The sequence below is a fragment of the Genypterus blacodes genome, unplaced genomic scaffold (genome assembly GCF_046128005.1).
Source record: "Genypterus blacodes isolate CSIRO-AG114 ecotype Tasmania unplaced genomic scaffold, CSIRO-AGI_Gbla_v1 ptg000067l_1, whole genome shotgun sequence".
NCBI lineage: Eukaryota > Metazoa > Chordata > Actinopteri > Ophidiiformes > Ophidiidae > Genypterus > Genypterus blacodes.
The window spans coordinates 17,172,351-17,191,228 of NW_027466879.1; the positions used below are offsets into that span (position 1 = coordinate 17,172,351).

Below are 18,878 nucleotides of genomic sequence, written 5' to 3' on the forward strand. Positions count from 1 at the left end.
CACAGACACAGCCTGAGCAGGCGGATGTGACAGTAAAAGAAGAGGCTGCCATATTGCGGTGATACAGCGAGTTTGACTGGAGCTGAATTACTTTGTTAGAACGATGATTTCCTCGCAGAGTTTCGGAGATAACGGCAAAATGAAGGACTATCATTACGCCGGACCAGTAGAGCACAGATTCTCCCCGTACACATTCAACGGAGGGTAAATAGAAACTAACTAAAAAACGAGCTAAATGTGTATACCTGATGTGCTACGTGAGCTAGCGGTTTAGCTAACAACTGAATCCAAACGATAGAATAGGTTACTGAGATGTGATCAGACTGTGACTTGTTCAGGTGAAACTAAGCATTTGCTCTTAAACTAAATCTGTTTTTGTTTGTAAATGAACTAGTGCGCTTGTTTATTAACAAAATAAAACTTATTGTTTCGGTTTCGAAACTGTAGCCTAGCTTACGTTAGCAACTGACGACCAGCAAAACACACCATTGAAAGCTATATTAGACGAGTGAGCCGGTGTGTGTTGGTGTTGTTGTGTGTTTCAGGACTGTACTAGCGGTTGCAGGAGAAGACTTCGCCATCGTAGCCTCAGACACACGGCTGAGTGAAGGCTACTCCATCCACAGCCGCGACTCACCGAAATGCTACAAGCTGTGAGTTTGAACCACCTGCTCTCTGCCTCCAGCAGGGGACAGTCTATGCACATTCACTAAGACTAGACAAGTGTGGGACCACATCATTCACTTATAGCCAAAAGTATGTGGACAGCAAGAGTGACAGGTGACTGATCGTCTCTCTTTCCTCCTGCAGGACAGACACCACCGTCATCGGCTGCAGCGGTTTCCATGGTGACTGCCTGACTCTGACTAAACTGATTGACGCCAGACTAAAGGTGAGCTGCTCTGGATAAGGTTCTGCTTTCACTCTCTGTTGAGCCTGAGTGTCAGACTGCATGCTTCATATCGCAGCTCTGTGAAAATAAAAGATAATTAGAATCCAATCCCATCAGCATTTTAAAGGGCCGCTTACACATTACAGGTACGTCTCTTCTGCGCTGTAATGGGTATATTAGTTGTGTCTACTAACTCCAGTCCTGCACATGTTTCTTTGCCTGTTCACAGATGTACAAACACTCAAACAACAAGACAATGACCAGTGGAGCCATCGCAGCCATGTTGTCCACCATGCTGTACGGCAGGAGGTTCTTCCCCTACTACGTCTACAACATTATCGGAGGACTGGATGAACAGGGTACTGGGATTTGTCTTTAATTTCTGCTGAATCTTCCGCTCTGTTTGTCCTATAACATGTATTGTTTGTAATATTTAATTTCCTCTCATGTAGGTAAGGGTGCAGTGTACAGCTTTGACCCAGTGGGCTCCTACCAGAGAGACACCTACAAGGCCGGAGGATCAGCCAGTGCCATGCTGCAACCTCTGCTAGATAACCAGGTTAATACACTGTCACACTGCAACCATTTGTACATCATCATTGTCATCATCATCATCTGACTCTCATCTACCTCCAAATCTCTGCGCCTCCAGATTGGGTTCAAGAACATGGAGGGCGTGCAGCACCTCCCCCTGACTCAGGACAAGGCCGTCCAGCTGGTCAAAGACGTCTTCATCTCGGCCGCGGAAAGAGATGTGTACACCGGAGACGCACTCCGGATCTGCGTGGTCACCAAGGAGGGCGTCAAAGAGGAAACTATACCCCTGAGGAAGGACTGAGGAGGGAGGCGTGTCTCCCCTCTGCCACTGCTTTCTATCTCCGTCTTCTTCCCATTTCCACATTCACTCTGTCGGTGTAGTCACTATACATGAGATCCTTTTCAGAACAGGAGCGCTGATCTGAGTCACTTTGATGGCCTGGTTAAGTTTGGCTTTCATTTTTTTATATCAACTCACATCTTACCTACAGATCAGTACATCTTTATCTGCTGTCCAATCCACCATTTTGGCTGATATCACACGATTGTGTCGTGATAAAGATCAGCTTTCCTATTCTGAGTGAGAAGCAAAACAAAACTCGGCCTCGGCTAGAATCCGCCTCTGTTTGGGTTTTCCATGTTAGGGAGAATAAATACTTTGCTGTTCTTAATACATTGTTATTAAATGTAAAGTATAAAAAAAATGTCCTTGTTGATGTAATTCCACAAACACGCACACGCACGCGCACACACACACACACACACACATTAGATTGCCTTCCCCTGTAGTTGTTGACTTTTTTGACTTAACACCTTGGGCCTGTTCCATTTCTCTGTGAGGCAGCACAGGCCTGGTTCCATTTATAATTAAATTCTCACTTTGGCTCCTTATTGGATGAGTTCCATATTGAAAGTGGGTCTAACGGCAGCTTTCTCTTAATTAGAGGAAAAGAGAGAGAAGATTGTTTAACATTTTATTGCAGTAACAAGTTAGAAATTAAACGGATTGGTGTGTAAATTGATTATAAGATACAACAAAATCAATTTCTGCACCTTCCTTTAAGGTTAATTTAGTTGTAATGAATGTTGGAGGTACTCTGTCACATATCTTTAGACTGACATCACAATAACAGCATCAGAGTTCACAGATGCACACCTGATTGGCTGCTGACTGGTGGCTCCTCCCACTCAGAGACTCACACTCGCTCCGTCCTGTTCCGAGAAGTCCATGTCCTGATCCTCCAGGGAGACGAATCCAGAGCTCACCACGTCTCGCTGCTGAATGCCTTTCCCTCTCCCTGTGAGCTCGTCCTCTGAGGGTGCTGGCACATCTGCACTCACTGGAAAAACAGAAATCATGAGAGGATTTAAACATCGGAAAAGTGTTTAGTATAGTCCAGTTTGTGCATTTTATTCCTTTATGAAATTGTATATTTGACTGTTTGATAGTTGGTCTTACTGCTTGGATTTGAGAAAGGCAGACTTCTGGCTCTTTTCATGTACGACCAAAGGTAGCTCTTAATGTCCACCTGCAGGCGTTCCCGTATTTCCTTCATCATCTTCTCCATCACCTTCCTCTCCCTTGGTGTATATTCTAACTCATCATCGTCGTCCTCTCTGTCCACCGGGTCAGTTGTTTCCTCGCCGTAGCACGTTTCTTTGTGGATCTTGGCGAGGATGTTGCTGAAATACTGGCCGCTGTTTGCTCCCACCATCTTGTCTATGCTTTCGAGCAGCTCTTTGACTTGAGGGAGGTCGTTGAATGGCGTTTTGCTGAAAACATGGTATCTGTTGTTACATTTGTCCACCAGCCACTTCAGAGCTTCGCCTTCCTTCTCAATGTGCATTTCTATGGTTTCCTCCTGCAGCTCTTCCCCGCAGGTGAAGAGCACCATGGCGTTTTTCCACATAGCCTCTGAGAGACACGCCAGGTTGTCTTCCATGGCGACTCTGTGCGTCTCCGTGAAAGTACGTCTCAAACTCACGACGATGAGGAACGCATGTGGCCCGGGCTGGCAGAGAGACAGGGCCTCTGTGATGCTGTCTGTCTTTTGTGGGACTTTTCTCCACGTGTTTATGGCCCATCCAGGCGTGTCCACAATCAGGACAATCCTCTCATTCGTTATTGTTTTGGTGGCAACACATCTGTATCTGTCCTCATGAAATTCCAGGTTTGCCATGGTTTTGGCTGCTGTGCTCTTTCCGCTCCTTTGCTCACCGAGCAGCACCAGTCGCACCTCACCGAGTCGATACGCTTTCCCCTCCCGGAACACGACGCTGTGCGCTCGCTCTCTGGCAGCGACCTTTTCAATCCTTCTTTGTGCCTTCTCCTGCAGAGCTTTGTTGATCTCCTCCATACTTGCCGCGATGGTTTGGTTCATCTGAAAGAATCCAGGTTTGTGCTGAGAAGACAACCTTTCAATCCCCTCAAGCAGCTCTGTGACCTGGGTGCTGTGACCCCTCAGCCGGTTATTGAAAATGTAATGTCTGTTTCCACACATATCCAGGAGCTTTTGAAGACTTGAATCTCTCCCCCGGACCTTTGTGTTTAAATCCTGCATTATGTCACCCCCTGTGAAAATGATGATGACGTGTTCCCAGGCTTTTGTTCCAAGTAGTCCCATGTACCTTTGCACAAACTTCCACTGTCCCTCTGTGAACTTTGAACACAGGTTCTGGACAAAGAGAAGAGCGTGAGGACCAGGGGGACACTGGCAGATCCAGTTCACTATATTCTGATCAGGTGAAATTTCTGTGTTCATCTGCCACGGTGGCGTATCGAGCACCACTAATCGTCTCCCTCCAACCACTGCCTCTTCCTGTTGGGACTTGGCTGTCCACTCTCCAAATTTAGGGCTTCCCAGGATGGTGTTGCCTGTTGAGCTTTTGCCAGACTGAGATAAACCAAGAAGCACCATTCGAAGCTCCGGAAAGCACTGAGCTCCACCTGCAAGTGACCAAACATACAAGCATGTTTGAGTCTTTGCGACGCTCACACTCTTTTCATTTCATTTGATTTTGGTACTACATACATAAAAAAGTAACAAACAAGGTAGGAATGACACAGCAATCGGCTCACATTAACAAATATGTAGTTTGTGTTTTGTATTAGCAGTACTTACCTGTGATTGGTTCTTCACAAACATCCTCTGCACTCTGTGCTGCTGCTGTGTTGTCAGTCTCCTCCTTCTCATCTGAGACAAACTTCACCTCTTCAGGTTCCTTGATGAAGCTGCTTGCCAACAACAAACTCTCAATCTTCATCAATACATTTTCAACTTGCTCAAAATCCTTCCTGTTTGAGTTATCAAACACATGACAACGATCCCTGCACAACTGCGTCACATACTGCAATGCTGTGTTTCTCTCAATGCGACTCTCTATGGTTTGGTTTTGAAGGCAGTTCCCAAAGGTGAATAGCACCATCGCACGCATCCACACTGAGTCTCCTAGAAGACTGACATGGTCGATGAGAGACTGAATGTAGCTCTCTGTGACGTCTATGTGCAGAGGAATCAGCAGCAACACTGCATCTGGCTCTGGAAAACCACAGCTGAGGATGTCTGCTTGTATGGACTCTGCGGTGTCACACAGTAACTCATCTGTCCAGCCAGGAGTGTCCACCACTGTTACCTCTCTGGATACAAACAACAAACACACTGCAGTCAAATATGTAACACAGTGACCTAAAGTGAAATGATGGAGTGACCTCACTGACTCAAATGTATTTAGAATGTTTCCGAATTTTGCAACCGGGTCTGTTTGATCTAATAACCAACCTTCCAGCCACCTGAGCATGTCCGCTCACACATTTGGAACTTCTCATGCGTGAAATGAACTCATCTCTGCCCAGGATAGTGTTGCCTGATGCACTTTTCCCAGACGTGGCCCATCCCAGCAACACCAGTCTGAGAGCTGAGAGGAGATGAAACAGCAATGACACCTCCCACACACACTGCATCCATCAGGTGGCCAGCTTTTCTTACTGTATGCTGAGCGATGAACTCACCTTTTTTTGTTTGTAAGCCTCCTTCTGCCATTTCCACCAGCTTCTCCCGCAGCACCAATCGCTCAGGACCGAGTCTTGGTTCTATCTGTGCGTGTGTGAAAGTGTACATTTTCCATCACATTCCCGCAGCTGTCTGGAGATAAGTTGACAGAGCTGTGCAATACACTCACATGCAGTACTTACTGTAAATCTGTGCAGACCAAAGTACGTCACCTACGGTAACCCAGTGCAAGAGGCGTGTGCAGGTAACTGGCACTTTCAATTTGATACCTCCTGTCAAGAAAAGGCTCACCAAACTCCATATCAATATCTAAGAACTCCACTTAGTATTTGAGCACAGGCTGTCTAAACTTTGCTGCTATGACTATACATATGATCCCCTACACTTAAACCTCCCTCGCCATTGTAATGAGGAAGTGCTGTGGTTGGAATGCAACTCAAGTAGAGCAGGAAGAAGGATAAGAATACTGCTGACCCATTGAACAGAGAAGAGATAAGAGTTTATGATGAAGCTGCTGCCATCAATCTGACACCACATGATGCTCCCACTGACACATAACACACTGATGTTCAGGACAATACAATCACTGCATAGTAGAAAAAACTGTAGAAATCTAATCTTTAAAATAAAAACATATATTTTTATATGTATTGACGAAAAGGTTTCCAATGACTGAAGCCTTCACATGAGGCTGTAAGGATTCCCCTCCTCCTCATCAAACATTACCAATGTTACATAGAATAGATTTTATTCATTTTATATCATCCACATACATCCTGCTACACTTTGAAGATGCCACCATGATGATATCATTCCACCCAGACTGACATCATTATCATCAGACTTCAAGGTCCATGAGGTCATGTCTCTGCAACGGAGCATATTATTGAAATAAAGACTCAGCCAGTACAGAACAGTTTGTCAGTTAATGGAGGAACAACAGCAGCAACAGCAGGCCACCACAGGTAAGAAGTACAATTGTATTCCTCTCAACTCTTTCCAAGTTATAGGACATAAGCATATATACATTTCCATGTCATTGATCCTAACTATACAGATGTAAAACTGTATAAATTGGTTCAATTAGTTCAAATCCCTGACAAGCCCTGAACAAATAGAATAATTTAGCTGCGTTTGGTGTTCTCTGTGCTTGTACTCTGCACAATGACAATAAAGTTGAATAATTAATCAATAAGCCTAAAGATGTGATTTCTGGATATTCCTCTCATCTGAAGATACAGTAACAAAATGTGTTTTCCAAAGTTTTCCAAGCCCATGTGCTGATATCCATCTCATATCCCATTTTGTATTGCGGTGCTGTCTGAAGGCTGGAAGATCACGGCCATTCAGTCATGATTTTCAGCCTTTGAACTGTTGCCATATTTTCTTATTAATTTTCTGATTACACAAAATGTGGCAATTTTCAGGCTTTCAGGAATTCCTCGTCAGGTAATGTTTCAACTTGAAGTGAATGTTGTGCAGAGCCAATACGAGTCTCAAAGCTGCTGTGTCGTCCACACACGGATCAAATCAATCAGTACTGTGCTGGGAAATAAATGTTTTGTCTGCGTCATTGTCTCAAAACACGTCCTTTTGTCTTCCAGGCCTTCCGGGGACGTCAGGGCAGACCCCTCAGCTTTTTCAATCTCAGACAGTAAAGGGCACAACTACCACCCCACTGACCCCCATCACAGCCACCACACCTGCCTCAGAGAGCTCTGGAATAGTGCCACAGCTACAGTTTGTCCCATATCCCATTCAATGATGTCAATGTCAAAAATATTTTTTACAGGATTTATTACATTTGAAGTCATTCCTACTCTTTCTGCGTTTCTCATTCTCTTTCAATGTTTGTTTACTTCCGGCTGTTACCAGTAACATTGTATCTACTGTGAATCTGGGCTGTGAACTGGATCTCAAGTCGATCGCTCTGAGAGCCAAGGATGCAGAGTTCCAATCCGAGGTGAGACTGCTGCAGATTAACTCTTTCTTGCTTCAGTCTATGGAAATGTTCTTTAGACTTTCACTTTGGAGTTACATGCGGTTACTTCATTCACACAAGTCATTCAAAGCATCAACCATAATGAATTGTGTGAACTAAAACCTCCTCTAGCACCATCAGAAAGCAAAAGCCGTCTGCACACAATGATAAGTAGTATTCCACACCATGTATTTTCATAATAATTACGGCTTCTCCCTTTATTCCAGCCTTTTGCTCGGGTCATCATGACAATGCAGGAGCCAAAACGCACTGCTTGTATCTTCAGCTCTGGGAAGATGGTCTGCACTGGAGCCAAGAGGTCAGAACATCATCAGTTAAATGCACATTCAGTTAAACATTGTTGAAGAATGTCTCCTCACCATCTTTCCCTTTCAACCCATCTCACCTCCTCTAGCGAGGAGCAGTCCAGGTTGTCAGCCAGGAAGTTTGCATGTGTGGTGCAGACGCTGGGCTTCCCTGCCAAATTCCTGGACTTCAAGATTCAGAACATGGTTGGTAGCTGTGATGTGAAGTTTCCCATACGGCTGGAGGTTCTGGCCCTCTTCCACCATCAGTTCAGCATGTAAATGCATTCTGTTGATGTCCAGCAGGCTTAGTCCTTTTCTGGCTAAACTTTTAAACAGGATGTCAATTTGGAAACCTCTCTATATGATGTGGTCTATCTGTTCCAGCTATGAGCCAGAGCTGTTTCCAGGGCTGATTTACAAAATGACCACACCAAGAATCACCTTTACCATCTTTGCTTCTGGGAAGGTCTCAATGACAGGTAGGAAGAGGAATACACTGGTTATTAGTTGTTATATGATCTATATGATGATGATATATAGCGTCATAGTTGTGTTGTTGCATGTTTGTACTGGATGGTGAGATTGTTGTTTTAATTCAAAAGCACTTCATTGTTGTGACTGATTCTGTGTGTAGGTGCCAAGATGAGAGCAGAGATGTACGAGGCCTTTAAAAACATCCATCCCATCCTAAAATGCTTCCGAAAGACCTTGTAGGACCTACTCGCCACTTTCTTTCACCTACTCCACAACTTTTTTGTCTCTTTTACTCTTTTAAAAAAGTCACGTCACAAGCAGATGGTCACAGCAGCTGTTGCTATAGGGATGTGTTCATATGTATATATATATAACTTAATATACAATATATAACTTAATTGGCAATAAAGCTATCCTGATTCTGATTCTGACTCTATGTACTCCGATGATCTTTCTGAGTGTGTAATGAGAAGGAGCATTTTAAATATTTCCCCATCTTCTCAGGTGCACATTAATAAATTGTAAACATATCTAGATGATGTATTTACAGGATTGTATAACTTTGTGGTGTCACACAGTACAACAAATCGGTCCAGCCAGGAGTGTCCACCCCCGTCACCTCTCTGCATACAAACACACACATTGCAGTCAAATGTTAGTGACCTAAAATGACTGATATGGAGTGACTGATACAATACATCTCATCTCATCTCTAATGTCACTAATTGAAGAGTGCGTGTGTGTGTGTGTGTGTGTGTGTGCATGTGAATGTTCCTCCAATCGCCTATTTTTTTATTTTAGAATTGGGAGATGGAGACATGAATGGATGATGTCATGCTTGGCATTTTTGACACACAGCACTTTGAGAATCACGACTGATGTCACAGCATGGGTCCTATTATTAATGAAATCTGAAACCACCAGATTCCGTCACTATACATAGTATATTATATATATTCAGGCAAAAACTAGTAGAAAATAAATAAATAAATAATTTAAAACCATACATTTTTTTATTATAAATGTATGAGATCTTATCACATCAGCACCGTTCTCTAAAAAATTCAGTTGCATTATGAAATAAAAACAAAATTCTTTTCTGTTTTACTTCCTTTTATTTACTCAACTTAATCAGCGGTGTAACAAGCGTTTACATGACAAATGCTTCCAAAAATCAGACCCTCACACAAAAATACAGACACGTTGCAGTGTCCTTAGGCGTAGTACTGCAGGTTGGCCTTCTTCTTGGCCTGGACCTCTAGGATGCCCTCCATGTAATCCTCGTGGTTCAGCTCTGTGGCCCCGCGGCGCAGAGCGATCATTCCTGCCTCCACGCACACGGCTTTGCACTGCGCTCCGTTGAAGTCGTCGGTGCAGCGGGCCAGCTCCTCGTAGTTGACATCGGGACTGACGTTCATCTTGCGGGAGTGGATCTGCATGATGCGAGCTCTGGCCTCCTCGTTGGGCATGGGGAACTCGATCTTCCTGTCCAGACGGCCTGAACGAAGCAGCGCCGGGTCCAAGATGTCTACTCTGTTAGTGGCAGCAATCACCTAGAAAACAGAGACAATGTTACGCTTTGTTAGACATCTACATATCTTCATATTGTAAATCTGATGCTCGTGGTGAATATAAACATGGAGAAGTCAGTTATGTCATCCATTTTTTTTTGGGGCACTTCTTCACCCTTAACAACATTAGTTATGAGTTCATGCATGACAATTTGCCCCCTATTTCACTGACAATGTTAAAATGTTACTAATTATTAAAGTTTTGGAATTAAGAGGCGATTTTGCATTTGCGATTTTGCCTTTTCTCACACTGCTATGTCTACATTCATATAAGAAAGATAAATGACAATTAATGTTATGAGAGTGGACACAGTGTGAGATTTGTGTTATTGTCTTGGTTCACATGTAGTTTATATATGACAGTAACACTACATGACTAATACAGACTTGTCCACGTGTATTTTGCAGTAACTTATCATAACAAAGTCTTGAAGTTATGACTGAGCCTCACCTTGACTTGCATGTTGGGCTGAAAGCCATCCAGCTGGTTGAGCAGCTCCAGCATGGTCCTCTGCACCTCTCGGTCTCCGGCCTTCTCACTGTCAAACCTCTTGGTTCCGATGGCGTCCAGCTCGTCTATGAAGATGATGGACGGGGCTTTCTCTTTGGCCAGAGCGAAGGCGTCTCTCACCAGCTTGGCACCGTCTCCGATGAACATCTGGACCAGCTGTGGACCGGCCAGCTTCAGGAAGGTGGCCTTGGTCTGAGCGGCGCAGGCCCTGGCCAGGAGGGTCTTTCCGGTTCCGGGGGGTCCGTACATCAGAACCCCTTTGGGCGGTTGGATGCCTAGATTTTCAAACTTCTCCTTGTGGTTCATGGGCAGGACTATGGCCTCGACCAGCTCCTGGATCTGCTTGTCCAGACCTCCTATGTCGCTGTACTGCTCTGTTGGGCGCTCGTCCACCTCCATGGCTTTGACCCTCGAGTCGTACTCGGTGGGTAAGGTCTCCAGGATCAGGTAGGAGTCTTTGTTGACACCCACCAGGTCTCCGGGCTTCAGCTTCTCGGCGTCGACCAGGCCGATCACCGGCAGAAAGTAGGTCTGCCGGGTTGAGGTCTTAATGACGGCGCACTTTCCTTTCCTCTGGGAGTCCAGGTCCACATTCGCCCCGTCCTCCTCCTGGTCATTGGGGTCCACGTCGAGGAGCTCGATCACATTAGAGACGAGGTACGGCAGGGTTTTGTTGACTTTGATCTTCTCCGTGTTTTCTTTGATTTTATCCTTCATGGCTTGCAGCTCGTGCGTCACCCTCAGGACCTCGCTCTTCATGATCTTTATCTCACTGTCCAGCAGACGAGTTCGCTGGACGATCTCATCCGTGGACATTTTTAAGACTTCTTCGCCAATTCCATCCTCCACTTCGTCCCAAACTGATTTGTCACTCAGCGACGCCATCTTTGCTCTGTCTAATGTGACCCGTGATGCAGCAGGAAATGAACTCTTCTACTTCCGGGGGTAACCGATGATGCTTCGCGCTAAAGCATCGCCACCATGACGTCTGCCAAGCTGACTTAACTTCAGTTTTTCGCTCCTTCTGACCACAGAACGGTGAGTCTAACTTACCAGTAGCTTTGTTGTAAAGTTTGGTAAGTGACAAAGTTACTGACAAATCTTTTTAGCGCATAATGGCAACGTGGCCACTGCGCGTTTGACTTAACATTAGCCAATGTTGCTAACACTAGCTCAACGGCTAACCTAGGCTTGGACTCTGTTGTTGTTTTTTGCAAGTTTTCTAAATGCACAGGGAGAACAAGTGCGTGCAAACAGTTCAAACCCTTTTATTTTGTGCCATAAATAAAACGACGCACGATTTTGTAACACTAAATCTGATGAACGAGCACAAATGTCTGAAGCTAAATGTAAGCAAACGGTCCGCATTCGCGCCACCGCTTCAGCTGCACAAATATTGGTGTCAGTTTTGGTGAATCTTAATGTTTCGCAATTAAAGAAGCTTTGTCTCTAGAGGGTTCTTATCAAATATAAGCCAATATTTAAAACATTGTAGCGGCCGGCGGACTCGTTGAGCAAATGGACGCTTGACGCAAAGACTCATGGGAGTTTTCTACAAAACATTTATACATTTTAAAGCGTCATTTCATTCCTAACAGCGTTAATGTTCAGTTGTGTTTGATCTTATCTGATGAAGTTGTATGAATTGCACAATATTCGGTGTGTTTCGTGTTATTTTCGTTCCTATATAATCAAAATTCATTGGTATGTTCTGTTTAAAACCTGTTGTGGGGGTGAAAACGGAACATACCAACAAAGCTGAGCTCGTGAGTGACTCCTGTCCCTGCTTAATGTCTGCCCCGTCTTCCTCCCTCTTCTTCAGTGCCTCTTCTTGTGTAAACCTGTCAAGCACCGTCCCTCACTCGCACGATATGTCAGTGTCTTTCCTTAAAGGGTTTCATCAGAAAGTACAGAGTCAAATAAAGGGTCACCCATCAGACGCTTCCAGCGTCTCTTACCATAGATGTCTGTCTCTGAAGCTACATGTATGAAAGCAAAATAACATAGTGATGTCATCAAACTAGCAAAGTGATTCTATTCATTAAACGGTTATGTTGGTGATGCCATCCAAACTAAGAGTGAGGTCATTGGAACTAAGGAATTTACAACAGTGACTCACTCACTTCGTCTTGGGCTCGTACGCACATGGACCTCTGCTTCAGTCTCTTTAATACTCCAAACCGTCCTCAGCCTGTATGGTTTGCTCCACGCATTGCCCCTCCGATCCTGGCTAATGCAGGAGTTGTGCTGTATTCTGTCGAATGCCATGGTTCCGTTTGTCTCGTATGGCATTCAGAAAGGTTTTGATTTTGTCCTTTGTTTCCATGTGTGCGCTCACAGGCAGGACTCGCTTATCGGACCAGAGAAGTCGGGCGGTTTTCTCTAGACTCCAGTCCGGGCTTTTTGGTTGGCGCTTGTCCCTGTGTGTTCAGTCCGAACCCGTCCTGTCCCACAGCATCCAGCCTGCAGCTGTGTGACTTCACTGTGCCTGTGTGAGTGGCAGCCTCCTCTGGTGGCAGCAAGCAGAGCTGCAGAGATGGACCAGAACAACAGCCTGCCAGCTTTCCAGGGCCTGGCCTCCCCTCAGGTAACACTGTGCTTCTTAATGTTACAGCCGTGACAGCCAGGTGCATACTGCGCCGTCTCAAACCCACATTTGAACAGCCAATTTCAAACACAGCCGGGTGGACAGCCAATTTCAAATTCTGAGCAATGACCTACATTTTCTCCTGTATGTTTTTCTTGTGAATCATTTTTCTTTTCTTGTGGCGAGCAGATGATACAGTCTCATCCCATCTCAGTTTTTATTTGGTTTTGGCTCAGTGTTTCTGGTCCTACTGGCTCATATGGCAGTTGGTATTTTATATAGAAAAGGCTTATTTATGTCAACTATGAAATAAACACTATTGTTAGATTGCATATTGTAGTCTGTAACCTTTGCCCTCCCCACTCTTCCTGTGTGGTTGTGCAGGGTGCCATGACCCCCAGTATGCCCATCTTCAGTCCCATGATGCCGTACGGCTCAGGTCTGACTCCCCAGCCAGTCCAGAACACCAACAGTCTGTCTATTCTGGAGGAACAACAGAGGCAACAGCAGCAGCAGCAGCAACAACAGGCACAGCAGGCCAGCACAGGTAGAAACACAAGGAGATTCATACTCACAGGACATAAACACATATACATACATACATACATACATACATACATACATACATACATACATACATACATACATACATACATAAATACATATGGATGCATGCATACATGCATGCATGCATGCATACGTGTTCCCTGGAATGGACTAACTACACAAAGCCAGTATTATTCTGGTTAGGACGGTCACATTTCATATTTGAGTGGCTTCAGATGAGGTTTTAGGTTTCCTCAGATTCCTGATATAGTAACATTTCAGTTTTAAGTGAAGGTAGTACACTGTTTAATATGTAGCTTATTATATGTTGTACTGTACTATTTGGTCAGAAAACCAAATAGCTTGTGCACATCTTGCCATTTGAAGCTCAAACGTAATAGTGAAACTAGGACAGGAATAGAAACCAGCTTGTATAGTGCAACCCATTATAACTACTCACATTTTGCATGTTTACATTCTAATGAACGGCTGATTTAGTGACTATTCTACTATATTATTCTAAATGGTATTGTATTTGTGATATTGGTATTCAGGGTGGGATCATCAATCATCCCAAAGCTTTGACTAAGATTGAAAAGAGACCACAGAGTCGACAAAGAGAAACAGACTGAAGCAGAGTAAAGATGTGCAGCTTGTTTGGTGCTCTGTGTCCTCTGTCATCTGTCGAGCTGCTGTGTCGTCCACACAGGTGGATCAAATCAATTTGTAACGCGCTGAAAAGTCAACGTTTTATCGGCGTCATTGTCTCAGAACACGTCCCTTTGTCTTCCAGGCCTTCCAGGGACGTCGGGACAGACCCCTCAGCTTTTTCATTCTCAGACGGTAGCGGGCACGACGACCACAGCACTGCCGGGGAACACCCCCCTCTACAACACCCCGCTGACCCCCATGACCCCCATCACACCGGCCACCCCTGCCTCAGAGAGCTCTGGAATAGTGCCACAGCTACAGTATGTCTCAGATCCCACACAATGATTTATCAAACATATATAATGATTGGGACTTCTCCAGAAATGGAAGACAGAAAGCAGGCAGAAGCTTCATGTTTTGACAAATGTTTAGCCAATTGGAAGATCTGCAGAAAGGGAGGAATATATGAGGACAAACGTGCTCAAGAGCATTTAGATCTTAATACAAATGACATGCAGACATTTGACGCCACCTCTTCCTTTGTTTCTGCCCTCAGGAACATCGTCTCTACTGTGAATCTGGGCTGTAAACTGGAGCTGAAAACAATCGCCCTGAGAGCCAGGAATGCAGAGTACAACCCCAAGGTGAGACTCCTACAGATCACTATGAACAAACCTCTATAGGAGTGTGACTGGGACTGATTGCATCCTGTATTTCCATAATAATCCCCACTTACGGCTTCTTTCTTTGACTCAAGCGTTTTGCCGCCGTCATCATGAGAATACGAGAGCCAAGGACCACTGCTCTTATCTTCAGCTCTGGGAAGATGGTCTGCACCGGAGCCAAGAGGTCAGAACATCACCTGTGCAAATACACACACAGTTTCTCACGTTAAAGATCGACTCAGGCAGGAATAGCAGTTTATAAAGCTGCTTACCTACAGCATCCATCTGAGAACATTAAAGAATAGGTCATGGCTTCTTTCCCCTCATCTTCTCTCCTTAATACTTGGCCTACTTTCTTCACCACCTTTCCCCCATCAACCCATCTCACCGCCCTCGTCGTCTCGTCTCCAGTGAGGAGCAGTCGAGGTTGGCAGCCAGGAAGTACGCTCGTGTGGTGCAGAAGCTGGGCTTCCCTGCCAAATTCCTGGACTTCAAGATTCAGAACATGGTTGGCAGCTGTGACGTGAAGTTCCCCATACGGCTGGAGGGTCTGGTCCTCACCCACCAACAGTTCAGCAGGTACTTTCATAACGTTGGTGTCTGGCAGGCTTGGGCCTCTCCTGCCTAAGCTTTCACAACTTTCAGAGAGTTTGCTTTACAAACTTATTTGTGTGTGTGTGTGTGTGTGTGTGTGTGTGTGTGTGTGTGTGTGTGTGTGTGTGTGTGTGTGTGTGTGTGTGTGTGTGTGTGTGTGTGTGTGTGTGTGTGTGTGTGTGTGTGTGTGTGTGTGTGTGTGTGTGTGTGTGTGTGTGTGTGTGTGTGTGTGTGTGTGTGTGTGTGTGTGTGTGTGTGTGTGTGTGTGTGTGTGTGTGTGTGTGTGTGTGTGTGTGTGTGTGTGTTCTCGTGTTCGTGTTCCAGCTATGAGCCGGAGCTGTTTCCAGGGCTGATTTACAGAATGATCAAACCCAGAATCGTCCTCCTCATCTTTGTTTCTGGGAAGGTTGTACTGACAGGTAGGATGGGCGACACTACACTGGTTGTTTATTTAAAGATGGCTGAGCGAGCGGTCACTATGTGTTACTGGATGTTGTGATTGTTTTTCTTCACTCCTTGTTGTGTCTCTTCTGTGTGTAGGTGCCAAGGTGAGAGGAGAGATCTACGAGGCCTTTGAAAATATTTATCCCATTCTAAAAGGCTTCCGGAAGACGACGTAGGCTCCCTCTGCTCCTCCTTTTACCAACCCTACCACTCGTCTTTTTTGTTGTCTCTTTAACTGTTTTTTTAAAAAGTGAAGTTACAAGCCGACGGTCACAGCAGCTGTTTTTAAATGGTCCTTTAAACCGCTGTGTTTTTTTGTGTGTCTTGATCATGTGATGGTACATTTTCAACACACAGCTCCCGGTTTGTTTCCAGCTCCAAAAGGACTCTTGGGTTTTTTCCTGTTTACATCCCTGATTGTACATAGACTGAATGGAAACACACAAACTGCTGATCTGGCACGACAGCCCGCCCGGAGCTACTTCTGTTTTTATTTCAAGCTGTTTTTAATCGTTTTTTGTAGAGCGTTTTATTGTTCCCGCAGTTGTACTGAGACATATTGTCAGGTTGATTTAGACTCACATTCCTTACAAGTGCAACTATTATTAGCAATTTCTTTGTTTGGAAGATTTCTGCTCTTTTGTTCGCAATAAGTCACGCCACCACAACTTCTACATTCAAAGAGATCCGCTCAGTTCTATTGATGCAGACGCCAGTTTCCTTCTAAATTCAGTTGAGAATTATGTTATATATATTTCCAATGTGTCAAGTAATAATAAAGATTGAATTCTCTAAAAACAAATGTTCTTCAATAGAATTGGAGTTCATGTTGGATAGATGGAATCCCTGCAGTTGGGTAATCTCATCTAAACAAGCATTACATACTGTAACTTCAGAACTGTTGCACTGATTAAACATTATATTCTTTATTTTCAGTTTGATTCAGCTGTGTAAAGTTTTGTGCTAATAGGGAACTTTATTTCTGAGAGGATCGAAAGCCAACATGAGTACAGAATCAAAAGATACGGACACACGCTCTCACTCAAGCTTTCTGTGATCTTATTTTCTTCCCCGACATGTTTACAGCACTATCAGGCAGTATGATGGTGGGACAATCTATGCATTATCTCCAAGTCTTATTACCTATTTCATCCAGTATTTAAGAGGTTATTTTTAGGGTTTTATTTTGAGTATTAGGAAAGTAATTCTGTGATTGTTGTCCATCCTGCTTATGCACCAAACACAGTATTTCTGACTGTCTTGCGCCTGTAATGTTACACGGGGCACGTCATAGTCATATTTTAAAGGTCGTTAAAGTGGAGTGCTGTATGGACATCAGGCAGATAGAATATATAACCTGTGTATACTCTATTTGTTCTGAGATTGTCAGATTAGCCGCAGCCGAGCAGGAGACCACACAGCTCTGTCCCACCACAATGCAGTCATGACTCTGCCTTGGAACTTGTTCATGTACTGCACTTTGCATAATTAAATGTGTACATACAGACTCTTGCTAAAGCTGCATTTTATATTCAAATGGCTAAAGGTTTTCTTGACACAGTTTATGTGCATTTAATCCATTTGGTGTCATTGCTAAATGAAAAAAAAAGTATGTTTAAATGAGTGAGGCAACCAGAGTCTTTATGGAGAACCTCACAGTGACACCAACAGCAGTGCCTGGAGTCAGGTGGATCCTCCAGGGGCTTGACAGGCTCATGGCGTAGATTTAGGCGGCGGGTCTTCCGGCCTTTGATTCTTTAGAGAGGGAAGGTCACTGACAAATTCCACCAGAAAGACCAGATCCCAGTGAAGAGTCGGGAAGGTCTTCAACTCCAGCAGGATACCTACCAGTGCCAACCTGCAGGGCTGGTTGAGAGCTGTGCACAAGTCTGGGCTCTCCTGAAGATTTAAGGCCTGTGTCTACCAGCAGGTGATGCTCCCTCAAGAATCCTCTGTCCCCTGCTCATCTATGAAGTCCCCATAACTGTAGTGGAAGCCTTTGAGCACTAGGTGAGCAGCTATTTCTAAGAGGAAGAAGAACAATCCCTTTAGTCATCCCAAGCATTTAAGAGATTCAGCCCCAAACGCATGCATTTACACCCATGTAAGTTACACACAATGCAATTTACATACATTTGAAGTATGCGCCCCCCTCTTACACACACGCACCAGAGGGCACTGGCAGGCAGCCAGCACCTGTGGAGCAATTTTGGGGGTTAGGTGCCTTGCTCAAGGGCACCTCAGCAGTGCCCCAGAGGCCAACTGGCAACTCTTCAGCTGCGAAGTCGCCACACTTTGTCCACAGGGGACTCAAACTGGCGACCCTCTGGTTTCCAAGCCGAAGGGTCGCCAATTCTGCGGATAACTGGAATTGCCACACAACCTGAGCAGCATTGGGCCGTGTGACAGCTCATTGTGAAACAGACAGGAGAACACCTGCAGTGCACCAGATAGAGGAACAGCAAAGTGTCCAGTGCAGGGATTGTTGTTCAACATCAACCCGATATGACACCAACATGAAGGCAGAAGCTGGTGCAGGAGGAGGTGCATGCTGATATTTGTACAGCTGAGGCAGTGGCGTGAATAGCGAACATTTGCTGACTACATTTATCTTTAGCTGTTTTGCTCTTTCATCAGCATAGGTGCTCGTTTTTTCGAATGTATGAAATGAGGGTTGAAAGGTGTCCTCAGTGTTAAACCCTTCCTGCACTGTGTGCCATCTCACCGCGCCAGCAACTATTTTTCCAGTGGTCATCAACCTATTCTTGCTTGCCAACCAGACTGTTCCAGTAAACAAATTATTTTGGGTGTCCCAGCATCATACACTCTAGCCAAGGTGACCCAGCCAAAGGGGATCAGACCCCAAATAGCATCCCAGCAGTACCCATGGACCTTCTGTCCAAAGCCACCAAGTAGCTCCCTCTTGATACACTTTGCAGATGCGATGATGACATCATTCCCACCAGACTTCACTCGGAACAATGATGTCATAACAGCCTCCGCAGCAGAGTATATATTTGAAATGAATACCCAGCCAATCTAGAACAACAACAATCTATCTATCATGGAGGAAAAACCCATACTGCTGAAACAGGAACCACAGTCCA

At 44.8% G+C, this 18,878-nt stretch overlaps 5 protein-coding genes across 7 annotated transcripts; 3 read left to right on the plus strand and 2 right to left on the minus strand.

Moving 5' to 3' along the window:
• The first annotated feature begins 18 nt into the window (after positions 1–18).
• Positions 19–2,133, plus strand: psmb1 (proteasome 20S subunit beta 1). Its single transcript, XM_076156235.1, has 6 exons — positions 19–204; positions 546–653; positions 811–892; positions 1,122–1,251; positions 1,345–1,451; positions 1,545–2,133. The coding sequence occupies exons 1-6, from the start codon at positions 104–106 to the stop codon at positions 1,728–1,730; spliced, it is 714 nt and encodes a 237-aa protein (XP_076012350.1). The 5' UTR covers positions 19–103; the 3' UTR covers positions 1,731–2,133.
• A 445-nt stretch (positions 2,134–2,578) lies between these two features.
• On the minus strand, positions 2,579–5,834 carry LOC143004829 (GTPase IMAP family member 8-like). Of its 3 annotated transcripts, XM_076155982.1 has the most exons (6): positions 5,622–5,834; positions 5,439–5,523; positions 5,209–5,344; positions 4,552–5,066; positions 2,889–4,376; positions 2,579–2,769 (listed from the first exon to the last, which is right to left on the minus strand). In XM_076155982.1, the coding sequence occupies exons 2-6, from the start codon at positions 5,467–5,469 to the stop codon at positions 2,618–2,620; spliced, it is 2,322 nt and encodes a 773-aa protein (XP_076012097.1). In that variant the 5' UTR covers positions 5,470–5,523; positions 5,622–5,834; the 3' UTR covers positions 2,579–2,617. The 3 variants fall into 3 exon arrangements, with proteins under 3 accessions (XP_076012097.1, XP_076012098.1, XP_076012096.1); XM_076155983.1 differs by lacking the exon at positions 5,622–5,834 and having other exon boundaries at positions 2,579–2,760; positions 5,439–5,543; XM_076155981.1 differs by lacking the exon at positions 5,622–5,834 and having other exon boundaries at positions 5,439–5,543.
• Positions 5,835–6,367: 533 nt separating this feature from the next.
• Positions 6,368–8,442, plus strand: LOC143004907 (TATA-box-binding protein-like). Its single transcript, XM_076156084.1, has 7 exons — positions 6,368–6,404; positions 7,044–7,179; positions 7,315–7,402; positions 7,648–7,739; positions 7,836–8,003; positions 8,113–8,207; positions 8,363–8,442. Exons 1-7 carry the CDS (start codon positions 6,368–6,370, stop codon positions 8,440–8,442), a joined length of 696 nt encoding a protein of 231 aa, XP_076012199.1.
• An 837-nt stretch (positions 8,443–9,279) lies between these two features.
• psmc3 (proteasome 26S subunit, ATPase 3) lies at positions 9,280–11,207 on the minus strand. The gene is made up of 2 exons (XM_076155672.1): positions 10,225–11,207; positions 9,280–9,755 (listed from the first exon to the last, which is right to left on the minus strand). Exons 1-2 carry the CDS (start codon positions 11,167–11,169, stop codon positions 9,417–9,419), a joined length of 1,284 nt encoding a protein of 427 aa, XP_076011787.1. The 5' UTR covers positions 11,170–11,207; the 3' UTR covers positions 9,280–9,416.
• Positions 11,208–11,209: 2 nt separating this feature from the next.
• On the plus strand, positions 11,210–16,558 carry LOC143004626 (TATA-box-binding protein). Its single transcript, XM_076155670.1, has 9 exons — positions 11,210–11,322; positions 12,625–12,871; positions 13,256–13,418; positions 14,211–14,388; positions 14,625–14,712; positions 14,826–14,917; positions 15,145–15,312; positions 15,652–15,746; positions 15,868–16,558. The coding sequence occupies exons 2-9, from the start codon at positions 12,821–12,823 to the stop codon at positions 15,945–15,947; spliced, it is 915 nt and encodes a 304-aa protein (XP_076011785.1). The 5' UTR covers positions 11,210–11,322; positions 12,625–12,820; the 3' UTR covers positions 15,948–16,558.
• Positions 16,559–18,878: the final 2,320 nt, after the last annotated feature.